Source organism: Numenius arquata, chromosome 20, assembly GCF_964106895.1.
Source record: "Numenius arquata chromosome 20, bNumArq3.hap1.1, whole genome shotgun sequence".
In the NCBI taxonomy this organism is placed as follows: Eukaryota; Metazoa; Chordata; class Aves; order Charadriiformes; family Scolopacidae; genus Numenius; species Numenius arquata.
Window position 1 is genome coordinate 1,658,130 of NC_133595.1, and position 12,635 is coordinate 1,670,764.

Genomic DNA, 12,635 nt, shown 5'->3' on the forward strand with positions numbered 1-12,635 from the left:
CCCTCTTAATTTCTTAATTCTTATTTTTAATCTTTTTTTTTTTTTTTTTTTTTTTAACGAGGGTGTGGAGTCCCCTTCTTTGGAGATTTTCAAGCCCCGCCTGGATGCAGCCCTGAGTAACATGCTCTGGGCAATCCTGCTTCGGCAGGGGAGTTGGACTAGATGATCTCTATGGTCCCTTCCAACTCTAAAAAAATTCGGTAAAATTCAGTGAAATTCAGTGCCTTTGCAGGGACTGGGAGCTGCTGGGCGGGGGGGGGGGGGAACACGGGGCGGCGGTGGAGCCTCCCGCCCGCCAGGGGGCGCCGTAGCGGCGGCGGGTGCGGAAGCGCCTCCTCTCATAGATTCATAGATTGGTCCGGGTCCGGAAGGGACCCCCAAAGGTCATCTAGTCCGACCTCCCCGCAGTCAGCAGGGACACCCCCAACTAGACCAGGTTGCCCAGGGCCTCGTCGAGCTTCACCTTGAATATCTCAAGGGAAGGGGCCTCGACCACCTCCCTGGGCAACCTGTTCCAGTGTTCCACCACCCTCAGAGTAAAGAACTTTTTCCTAATATCCAATCTAAATCTCCCCTTCTCCAACTTAAAACCGTTGCCCCTCGTCCTGTCGCTGCAGGCCTTTGGAAACAGACCCTCCCCAGCCTTCCTATAGGCCCCTGTCGCGGTTTCAGCCGAATTTACCAAAACCAGACTGACAGATGGCCCTTCTCCCCCCCCTCTTCCCCTCCCCACCAAAAGAGGAGGGAAGAGAGAAAAAGATAAGGAGATTTAGAAGTTTAGAATGAACTGAACTACTTTAATGAAGATTTAACGTTAAAATAAAAATAAAGAAGAAAATAATGAAATAGATACAATAGATACAAAACCGCGTCAAGCTCCCAGGGTGACAGTCACGTCACCGGCAGGCACTGGGGAAGTCTCAGACTGGACTCAGCGATGAATGGGAACTGGATTCCAGCTCTGGAGTCAGGAACACACGGATCGGGATCAAAGGCAGATCACAGAATGGTAGGGGTTGGAAGGCACCTTCCAAGATCATCTAGTCCAACCCTCCCTGCCAAAGCAGAGTCACCTAGAGCAGGCTGGACAGGAACGCATCCAGGAGGGTTTTGAATATCTCCACAGGAGATTCCACAACCTCTCTGGGCAGCCTCTTCCAGTGCTTTGTCACCCTCAAAGTAAAGAAGTTTTTCCTCGTGTTGAGATGGAATTTTCTGTGTTCCAGTTTGTGCCCATTGCCCCTTGTCCTGTTGCTGGGCACCGCTGAAAAGAGTCTGGCCCCATCCTCTTGACACCTGCCCTTTAGATATTGCTCAGCGTTGATGAGATCCCTTCTCAGTCTTCTCTTCTCCAGGCTAAACAGGCCCAGGTCTCTCACCCTTTCCTCATAAGAGAGGTGCTCCAGTCCCTTGATTATCTTCGTAGCCTTCCGCTGGACTCTTTCCAGTAGTTTCTTGTCTTTCTCGAACTGGGGAGCAGACAGATGAACAGACAGAGTCCTCTCTGGACGTTGGCCATCGCAGGAAGGGGCTGACCCTTTGATCCCTCAGCTTTTACACTGAGTGTGGGGCAGATGGGATGGAATACCCCAGTTGGTCAGGTTTGGGTCACCTCTCCTGTCTGTTCCTCCCCACCGATGTGACCCCTCTACGTTTTTCCATTTCCGACCCTCTAAGGGGGCAAATAACGAAATTGGCCGACCTTGGTTGTTACAGCAATAACTATAAGCAAGGCCTCCCTGCACACCATTCCTTGGCGTGGAGCACAAACATTGGGCTTATCATTCTGAGAACCAGCAGTTTTCTCCTCAATATACCCTTAATTTCAGAGATTTAGAAGAGGCCTAGCTAAGATGTAAAATCGCAGAACAGAAAATTGGTTCAGTTTTACTTCAAACCGGGACAGCCCCCCTCAGGTACTGGAAGGTTGCTATTAGGTCTCCCCGGAGCCTCCTCTTCTCCAGGCTGAACAACCCCAGCTCCCTCAGCCTGTCCTCATAGTAGAGGTCCTCCAACCTCTTGATCATTTTGGTGGCCCTCCTCTGGACCCCGCTCCATCAGGTCCATGTCCTTTCTATATCGAGGGTTCCAGACCTGCACACAGTGCTCCAGGTGAGGTGAGTAAAGTGGCAGAATCGCCTCTCTGGATCTGCTGGCAACACTTCTTTCGATGCGGCCCAGGACGTGGTTGGCCTTCTGGGCTGCAAGAATCATATTCAAGAGGGATAGGGAGGGATTCAAGATCAATTCAAGAGGGAGATATCTTATTCAATATCAATTCAAGAGGAATTCAAGAGGGACAGGGAACTACTGGAAAGAGTCCAGCGAAGGGCAACGAGGATGATTCAAGGATTGGAGCATCTCCCTTACGAAGAAAGGCTGAGAGAGCTGGGGCTCTTTAGCCTGGAGAAGAGAAGGCTGAGGGGAGACCTTATCTATGCTTATAAGTATCTGAAGGGTGGGTTGAAGGAGGATGGAGCCGGACTCTTTTCAGTGGTTGCCAGTGAGAGGACGAGGGGCAACGGGCACAAGCTGGAACATGGGAGGTTCCACTCAAATATGAGAAAAAACTTCTTTATGGTGAGGGTGGCAGAGCCCTGGAACAGGCTGCCCAGGGAGGGTGTGGAGTCCCCTTCTCTGGAGATCTTCAGGACCCGCCTGGATGCAGCCCTGAGTAACATGCTCTGACATGCTCTGGACAATCCTGCTTCAGCAGGGGGGTTGGACTAGATGATCTTTATGGTCCCTTCCAACTCTAAAAATTCAGTGAAATTCAGTGAAATATAAAATCATTCAGGTTGGAAAAGACCCTTGGGATCATCGAGTCCAACCATCTACTCTGCTCTACAAATTTCTTCCCTACACCGTATCCCCCAACGCCACATCTAAATGACTCTTAAACTCATCCCAGGATCAGTTTAAGACCACCTCCCTGGTTTAAGACCACCTCAACCACCTCCCTGGGCAGCCCGTTCCAGCGTCCGATCGCTCTCACTGTGAAGAATTTCCTCCTGACGTCTAGTCTAAACCTACCCTGTCGCAACCTGAAGCCGTTCCCTCTTGTTTTATCGCTATTTGCTTATGAGAAGGTGCGAGCGCACATCCCCTGCTCATCTCCAGCTTCTCCTCCACCAGCACCCCCGAGTCCCTTCTTCTCCTCAGGGCTGCTTCCTAATACCTCATCCCTCGGGCTGTATTTACACCCAGGATTGTCTCGGCCCGGGTGCAGGGATTGCTTTTGTTGAACTTCAGGAGGTTCATCTGGGCCCACCTCTCCCCTTGCTCCCGCTGAGGGGAAGGGGGCGGTACCATAGAGGCGGGACCTACCATGGAGGCGGGAGAGGCCAGAGCGGCGGCGGGAGGAGTTCCGCCGCGATGGCGGCCATGGCGGCGGCGGCGGCGGAGGAGGAGGAGTACGAGGCGGTGCTGTGCGTGAAGCCGGCCGTACACGTCTACCGGGTGCCGCCGCGGGCCTCCAACCGCGGCTACAGGTGGGGCCTGCCCCCTCTCCCCTCAGCTCCTTCCCGCTGTGTGTGTGTGTGGCTTCTGCCCCTCATTGGGTTCCGTGGGGGCTGTTTCCTCCCTCCCCGCAGGGTGTCTGCGCCCATCCTGTCATGGGGGTGTGGGGGGGGGGTTGCCTCCCTCCCCGTGGGGTGTCGGGATCCCCTCCCCATAAGGTGTACGGCTTATGGGGCAGCTTATACCGCTGTGGGGCAGCCAGGCCTTACCCCCCCCCCCCCCCCCTTGAGGTATCTCTGCCCCACATCCCGGCCCCCAGCGGGGTATCTCCACCACCACCACCCCCCCCCCCACCCCGTATGTGTGTGTGTGTGTTTTGGGGCTCCTCTCCCCTCAGCCTGGACTAAAGGCTGCCCTGGCAGAGCCAGGCTGTAGCTGAGGCACCTCAGAACCCCCAAGAAACTCCTTTCGAGCTGGAGATCCCGTGGAAAGGGAAGCGAAACCTCTTATGCAATTCTTGCCCGGGCCCTCGCTGGGACCCGACGCCCGGTTTTTTCAGGGGCCCCGGCTGGTTCGGAGTGAAACGACGTGATGATGCCGTGACAAATCTACCTCCTTCCGCAGCGAGCGTGGGTGCGAGCGGCTTCTTGCTTGCGCTGCTTCGGTGCCGTTGGTGCGGGGTGTCGAGCAGACCGGGTTCCGTCACGTTGTTACGGGGGGCATCAAAATAGGTCAGTGGCGTTGTCTGGGATGTGAGAGGCAGCTCAAGCGTCGGGTGCCGTTTCCTCTTTCTCCAGAGCTGCAGAGTGGCAGCTGGACCAGCCGGCGTGGAGCGGCAGGCTGCGGATCACCGCCAAGGGCAAAATCGCCTTCATTAAGCTGGAAGACAAGACCTCAGGTGAGGAGGAGGGAAGGCGACGGCTCCGCGCCTCTTCCTGGGGAGGAAGGTGACGCAGAGATGCTACGCCCCGGCATTAACCTGCTCCCGTTTCTCTCTTTCAGGTGAACTCTTTGCCCAGGCGCCGGTGGAGCAGTTCCCTGGCATCGCTGTGGAGAGCGTGACGGACTCCAGCAGATATTTTGTCATCCGGATCGAAGACGGGAACGGTACGTCGCGATACGTGGGGAACAGATTGAGGGAATCGCCTCAGAAAGCCTGCGGTGCCCTCGCTGCTCTTTTTTTGTGAAGGATTCTTGCTTTCAAGAGCTAAATGTTCCCTCTGTACGGTGGCAAAGGGGTGAATTATCTCACTCCCACGCGTCGGCTGCGCTCTGTCCTTCGCCAGGAATAAAAACAGTTTCATCTTGCTGCTCGCCGTTGGCACGAGGACGCCTCTCTATGAAAAGTCATCACCGTGATGCCAATTCCTGCTCTGACTCGCTTATATTAATTTAAAAGCTGGTTTTACTAAGCCCTGGACGCGCAACCAACAACCTAAAGATATCTCCGGGCCCGTATCTCAGTCTCTGGAGTCCCAGCTCCAGCTGGAGGGAGGCGGTGGGCACAGGGGGTGTGCGGGATGGGGTGTCCCCTCCCTCTTCCTCTGCCGCTTTGTGACTCCAGCCCTTACTCTTCCTCCTTCCCCAGGCCGCCGAGCTTTCATCGGAGTCGGCTTTGTCGACCGAGGGGATGCTTTTGACTTCAACGTGGCTCTCCAAGACCATTTTAAGTGAGTTTGGGCCTCTCCCTGTGTCCCCTCAGCTCAATTTCTTTTTGCGGGTGTCTGCCAGAAGCGGAGGGGAAGAGGAAGCTGTGAGCTCCTGTGGCGCTTGAGAGGGCAAGCGTGGTGTAAAGGGGTGGAAACGCCTGTTCCTCTGCACAGGCAACTCTCCCTCTCACAAATATTTCCCAGCAGGCTCCCAAACTGGGATTCCCAGTCCAAAATTGGGCACATTCCCTAATTCCTTTCCTTCTGTTCCTGTGCCACCAGCAAGGGGCTGCTCCTGAGGGACTGGGACGCTGCTCCAGCTTCTGGGAGACAGTGGGGCTTTGGGGCAGGATGGGGTGTGCCGCTCGAGGAGGATCCATGCGGCTCGAGACGCTGGTGGTGGGGTCTCGGATCACACCCAGCACCTTTAAAGAGCTGCTGCCGGGCAGAAGGGATGATCTCGGGCAGGATTTGTTCCGGGGGAGCCTCAGGCTGGTCGTTTGACGTGTCCTTTTCTTCTCGTTTAATTCCTGCAGATGGGTGAGGCAGCAGAGCGAGCTGGCCAAACAGGCCGAGAACCCCGATCAGGGACCCAAACTGGACCTGGGCTTCAAGGAGGGGCAAACCATCAAACTCAACATTGCGGTGAGGGGCTTTTCCAGCTAAATCTGTCCCCGGTGCGGCTTCTCCCTGAAATCCCCGTGCAGGGGGAAGCCCGGTGCGGAGCCCTCGGTGAAAACGCTGCGTGCAGTGATTTGCAGAGGGGATGTTCTTAGAGTTCCTCATTACAGATCCACGTCTGTGGGTTTGTGGCGGGGGGGGAGTTGCGGGTAAAAAAACATCCTTGTTTTGATGCTTCTTGCTCCTCCACCAGCGGGATGTCGCAACGCAGTAGTTTTTCCCCCCCCCAGAATAAAGCAATTTGGCTTCGCGCGAGCCGTGGCTGGGAGAAATCACGCTCCGGCTCTGGATTTAACCGTGACACCGCCCAAGTTTCCCTCTCTTCTTTCAGAATATGAAGAAAAAAGAAGGAGCAACGGGGAACACCAGGCCGCGTCCCGCAGGCCTCGGGGGCCTGAGCTTGCTCCCCCCACCTCCCGGAGGAAAATCTTCGGCTCCGGTTTGTCCTTCGGGAGAGCGTCCGTCTTCCGTCTCCGTGCCCACCCAGCTCCCGGGCACCCCCATCACAGGTCCGTGGTCACGCAGCCACGCTGAAAGCTCTTTACGTTCAGTTTTATCCGTCAAAGTTGGGGAAAACAGAGGGGGGAATCTGGGAATAAGAGTGGGAAATAACCCCTGACGTTTGTTTTCTCTCCTCCCGACGTTCCTGGCTGCCGACAGACTCCCTCTTGGCCTGGCCGCAGCCGGCTGCTGCTCCCTCTGCCGCCGCCGCCGATGTCTGGGGAGACTTTGCCAAAGCTTCGGGGTGAGGCCGGGGGGGGGTTTGTGTGTGTGTGTGTGTGTGTGGCCCCACAGCGTTAAAAAAAACCAACCCCATCTGAACCAAATCCTGCTGGTTTTGCTGAAAACCCTTGCTGGGGTGGGGGGGGACACGGCTCCATCCAAACACCCGTTTGGGATTTAAAAGTGGCTCTGACGGCGCCTGTCCCAATTTCCCCCAGCTCGCTGAAGGTCCGTGGGTGCTGCCTTCCTCTTCCTCCCCACCCCGTGCTTTCCCCGGCTTTGGGGTGACCCCAGAGGATCCATTTCTGGCTCCCCAGCTCCCTCCCCACGTGTCGCAGCCCTTTCGGTGTCTAAAACCTCTTTTTCCCCCTCTTTTTTCCCCCCCCCTCTCCAGGTCGGCTTCTAACCCGACCCAGGCGAACGCGGGCTGGGTTCAGTTCTGACCCCGGCCCCTCGGCCCCGCGCGGGTGCTGGGATCCTCGTCACTCCTTCCGGACCAAAGCAGGGGGCTTGGGGACACCCCCCCCCCCTCCTGCCCTGAAATATCCCCCCCCGTCCCCGTCCCCCCCCCGGCATCGAAATGCTGAAATAAACGAACACGTGCCTTAAAACACTCCACGCCAGCGCCCTCCGCCTTGGGGGGGGGGGGGTGGGCGTGTATTTTTCACCTGGATAAACCTCTGAGGCTTCTCCTTCCTACCAAAAAATAAAGCCGTCGGCTTCGTCGCCTCTCCTTAATTAACGAGAGGGTGAGCGAGTGCTCGGAGCAGGGGGACCCTCACTCTCAGCCCCGCCCTAATTAAGGTAATTTTGGATGCGACAGAGCCTCCCGGGTGCCTTCCTCACGGATTTGGGCTGGATAAACCCTTCCCCGGTGGGGGGGCGTCCTCCTGGAGACACTTTGCCGGCGAAAATCCAGACGAGATGCCCAGCGTCCCCCCCTGATTTTTTTCTCAGCGCTTTTTCTCTGCCCTGCAGCTGGGGGGGGTGGGAGGGGAAGCCAAACCGCTGCGGTTTTGATGCTGAAATCCTGAATTTCTTACTGCGGGAAGATGTATTTTTTCACCTCTGTTTTGAAGAGAGAATATTTGGGGTTTGTTTGTTTGTTTCTTTAACTTCTGGGGAGATTTTAATGAAGCGATATTTGCCACGAAGGACAGAGCGGAGTCGGTCTCTTTGACAGAGCCGGGGTTGAGATTCCTCTTGAAACAAATAAATATTTTCTTACCTATTTATATTAAGGCCTTTCTGTGTACAAAGTCCTGCTTATTTATTTTTTGGGGGGGGGGTTTGGGTTGGTTTTTTGGTTTTTTTTTTTTCTTTGATTATTATTTCCATTTCCAGCTGGATGAGGAGCATTTTGATTCCAAGGGCTTCGCTTCACCTGGCAGCGAGGGTGCGAAGCCGGGGGAGCGCTGGAAGGCTTCAAAAATGAAGAATAAAAGGGTTTTAATGCCAAATATGAATTTTTTTAACACACACCCCCCCCCCCCCTTTGTGGGGACTGGGGTTTTTGTGGTTCTTCCCCCTCCTTGCTGGTGTCGAGGAGACGGGGGGGGGGACGACACACAGCGAAGCACAACAGAGGCTGGTTGCTTAGCAGTGGGTTGATGGTTGTGAAGGGCTCCGGGAGGGGAAGGTAAGGAGGAAAAAAATGGGGGGGGGAAATAAGATTTCTTGCCTCCCCAAAGCTGGGGGGGGGGGGGGGGGGGAGCCTGGAGGCATCTCCTGCTGACTGTGCAAACATCTGAGAATCCGTAAATCCTCAATCCCATGGGTTTTGAGGAGGAGAAATGGCATTTTCCCGGGGGGTGTGAGCGGCCGGGAGACACCGACCCTCCCGGGGCGGGGGGGGGGGCTCGGAGCTGAGATCCGTGATTTATTTTGGGAGCTGGGATCCCTCCAGCCCACCCCCCCACACACACTTCTGGACCGTTTTGAGCTTGGATTGGGGATTTAACAGCTTTCCTGGTGGGGGGGGAGTGGGGGGGGCAGAAAGTCTTTAATTACTTACCCCCCCAAGGGGGTGGGGGGGGTGGGGGGGTGTAAAAATTGCTGCCCCGGGATGAGGGGACGTGTGGCCCCGAGGGGGGGTGTGTGTGTGTGTGTGTGTGTGTGTTTAATGTCACTTGGCCCCGTAGCGACCCCCCCACGCTCCACCCCAAGGCTTTTTCCTGCCAGAGCAAACCCTGGGCTTTTAATGAGCTTAACGAAGGCCGGGATTTAACGAGAGGGCTGGCGGACTCTCTCCAAGGAGCTCCTTTCCCGGGGGGGGGGCAGCAATTCCAGCTTTGGGGGGGGGACCAGAGCAGCAAAGTAAGGCAAAGTAAGCACATTTCCACCCATTTTGGGTACGGGGTAGCGCCGGATGCTCCTATTTTTGAATATTTTCCTTTATTTCCCGCCCCCCCGTCCCGCCGAAGGGTTGGTTGGGTTTATTTACAAAACCCTTCATGGCGGGGGGGGGGGGGGGGAGGAGGGATTTTTGTGATGGTTTTGGGGGGTTGGAAGCTAAAATGTGGCCTCGCTGGTGGCATGGAGGACACCCCCCACCCCCCCCCGAGGTGACCAGGAAGAGGAGGGTCCCCGCCGTCACGAAGGGAGGGGAAAAAAAGTGAGGATTTCGGGCTAATTCCAACCCCGCATCCGCTTCCCTCTCGCAGGCCCCCCCCCCCCCCCCCCAAAAAAAAACCCAAAAAAGGGGGTTTTTCGGAGCCAGGACCCCGCGGCTCGCTGCCCCCCCCCCCCGGGGAGCCCATGAGGGAAGAGGAGCCCACGGAAGAGGCTGTGGTTGAGGTGGGTGTCCCCATCCCTGTCCCCCCCCCCCCCGGGTCCCCAGCGGGAACTGGTGGCTGCTCTCGCGGGAGCGGCCGCGGGGGGGGGGGGGGGGGGGGGCGGGTTTGTGACAGAAAATGGCACTTTTAAAGGTTTTTTTTTTTTTCAGAGGGTGAAAGGTGCTTTTGTGCTGGGAAGTGCCGAGCTGCAGGATGCAGATCGGCAGCAAGTTTTTTTTTTTGGGGGGGGGGAGGCGGGGGGGCGGGGGGGGGGGGCGCAGTTCTGCAGCGCTTGTGTGACCGCAGGCACGAACCGGCAGCGGTTTGGGGGTCGCAGCTGCAAATCTGAGGTGATTTTGTGATCACAACTGCAAATCTGCAGGGTTTTTTGGGTCAGAATGCCAAATTTGCAGCGGTTTTAGAATTGCGATTCTAAATCTGCAGCGGTTTGGGGATCACGGCTGCAAATCTGAGGTGATTTGGGGATCGCAGCTGCAAATCTGCAGGGATTTTTGGATCAGAATTCCAAATTTACAGGGATTTTACAATTGCAATTATAATTCTGCAGCGGTTTTGGGATCACGATTGCAAATCTGTGGCAGTTCTATGATCACAGCTGCAAATCTGAGGTGATTTTGGGACCACGACTGCAAATTTGCAGCGGTTTTACAATTGCGATTCTGAATCTGCAGCGGTTTTGGGATCACGACTGCAAATCTGAGGTGATTTGGGGATCGCAGCTGCAAATCTGCAGGGATTTTTGGATCAGAATTCCAAATTTGCAGGGATTTTACAATTGCAGTTATAATTCTGCAGCGGTTTGGGGATCACGACTGCAAATCTGAGGTGATTTGGGGATCGCAGCTGCAAATCTGCAGGGATTTTTGGATCAGAATTCCAAATTTGCAGGGATTTTACAATTGCAGTTATAATTCTGCAGCGGTTTGGGGATCACGACTGCAAATCTGAGGTGATTTGGGGATCGCAGCTGCAAATCTGCAGGGTTTTTTGGATCACAACTGCAAATTTGCAGGGATTTTACAATTGCAATTCTAAATCTGCAGCGGTTTTGGGATCACAATTGCAAATTTGCAGCAGTTTTACCATTGCAGTTCTAAATCTGTGGCAGTTTTATGATCAAAATTGCAAATCTGAGGTGATTTTGTGATCACGACTGCAAATCTGCAGGGTTTTTTGGATCAGAATTCCAAATTTACAGGGATTTTACAATTGCAATTATAATTCTGCAGCAGTTTTGTTATCGCAATTGCAAATTCGTGGCAGATTTGTCATCACAACTGCAAATTTGCAGCAGTTTTACCATTGTGATTCTAAATCTGCAGCGGTTTGGGGATCACAATTGCAAATTTGTGGCAGTTTTATGATCACAGCTGCAAATCTGAGGTGATTTTGTGACCACAACTTGAAATTTGCAGCGGTTTTACCATTGCGATTCTAAATCTGCAGCGGTTTTGTGATCACGGCTGCAAATCTGAGGTGATTTGGGGATCGCAGCTGCAAATCTGCAGCGACTTTACAATTGCAATTATAATTCTGCAGCGGTTTTGGGATCACAATTGCAAATTTGCAGCAATTTTACAATTGCAATTATAATTCTGCAGCAGTTTTGTTATCCCAATTGCAAATTTGCAGCAGATTTGTCATCACAACTGCAAATTTGCAGCAGTTTTACCATTGCGATTCTAAATCTGCAGCGGTTTGGGGATCACGGCTGCAAATCTGAGGTGATTTGGGGATCGCAGCTGCAAATCTGCAGGGTTTTTTGGATCACAGCTGCAAATCTGAGGTGATTTTGGGACCACGACTGCAAATTTGCAGCGGTTTTACAATTGCGATTCTAAATTTGCAGCGGTTTTGGGATCACGGCTGCAAATCTGAGGTGATTTGGGGATCGCAGCTGCAAATCTGCAGGGTTTTTTGGATCACAACTGCAAATTTGCAGGGATTTTACAATTGCAATTCTAAATCTGCAGCGGTTTTGGGATCACAATTCCAAATTTGCAGCGATTTTACAATTGCAATTATAATTCTGCAGCAGTTTTGTTATCCCAATTGCAAATTTGCGGCAGATTTGTCATCACAACTGCAAATTTGCAGCGGTTTTACCATTGCGATTCTAAATCTGCAGCGGTTTGGGGATCACAATTGCAAATTTGCAGCGATTTTTGGGATCACAATTACAAATTTGCAGCGGTTTTACAATTGCGATTCTAAATCTGCAGCGGTTTTTGGGATCACACTTGCAAATCTGTGGCAGTTCTATGATCACAGCTGCAAATCTGAGGTGATTTTGGGACCACGACTGCAAATTTGCAGCGGTTTTACAATTGCGATTCTGAATCTGCAGCGGTTTGGGGATCACGGCTGCAAATCTGAGGTGATTTGGGGATCACGGCTGCAAATCTGCAGGGTTTTTTGGATCAGAATTCCAAATTTGCAGCGATTTTACAATTGCAATTATAATTCTGCAGCGGTTTGGGGATCACAATTGCAAATTTGCAGCAACATTACAATTACAATTATAATTCTGCAGCAGTTTTGTTATCGCAATTGCAAATTTGCGGCAGATTTGTCATCACAACTGCAAATTTGCAGCAGTTTTACCATTGCGATTCTAAATCTGCAGCGGTTTGGGGATCACGGCTGCAAATCTGAGGTGATTTGAGGATCGCAGCTGCAAATCTGCAGGGATTTTTGGATCAGAATTCCAAATTTACAGGGATTTTACAATTGCAATTATAATTCTGCAGCGGTTTTGGGATCACGATTGCAAATCTGTGGCAGTTTTATGATCACAGCTGCAAATCTGAGGTGATTTTGTGACCACGACTTGAAATTTGCAGCAGTTTTACAATTGCGATTCTAAATCTGCAGCGGTTTTGGGATCACGGCTGCAAACCTGAGGTGATTTGGGGATCGCAGCTGCAAATCTGCAGGGTTTTTTGGATCAGAATTCCAAATTTGCAGCGACTTTACAATTGCAGTTCTAAATCTGCGGCAGTTTTGTGATCACAGCTGCAAATCTGAGGTGATTTTGGGACCACGACTGCAAATTTGCAGCGGTTTTACAATTGCGATTCTAAATTTGCAGCGGTTTTGGGATCACGGCTGCAAATCTGAGGTGATTTGGGGATCGCAGCTGCAAATCTGCAGGGTTTTTTGGATCACAACTGCAAATTTGCAGCGATTTTACAATTGCAATTCTAAATCTGCAGTGGTTTGGGGATCACAAATGCAAATTTGCAACAGTTTTACCATTGCAGTTCTAAATCTGTGGCAGTTTTATGATCAAAATTGCAAATCTGAGGTGATTTTGTGATCACGACTG

General features: G+C 52.9%; 1 protein-coding gene across 2 annotated transcripts; it reads left to right on the forward strand.

The window, feature by feature from the left end:
- Positions 1-3,357: 3,357 nt before the first annotated feature.
- On the forward strand, positions 3,358-7,751 carry NECAP2 (NECAP endocytosis associated 2). Of its 2 annotated transcripts, none has more exons than XM_074161585.1 (8): positions 3,358-3,491; positions 4,257-4,357; positions 4,462-4,566; positions 5,048-5,129; positions 5,645-5,753; positions 6,121-6,298; positions 6,450-6,534; positions 6,907-7,751. In XM_074161585.1, the coding sequence occupies exons 1-8, from the start codon at positions 3,376-3,378 to the stop codon at positions 6,953-6,955; spliced, it is 825 nt and encodes a 274-aa protein (XP_074017686.1). In that variant the 5' UTR covers positions 3,358-3,375; the 3' UTR covers positions 6,956-7,751. The 2 variants fall into 2 exon arrangements, with proteins under 2 accessions (XP_074017686.1, XP_074017687.1); XM_074161586.1 differs by having other exon boundaries at positions 3,365-3,491; positions 7,336-7,746.
- Positions 7,752-12,635: the final 4,884 nt, after the last annotated feature.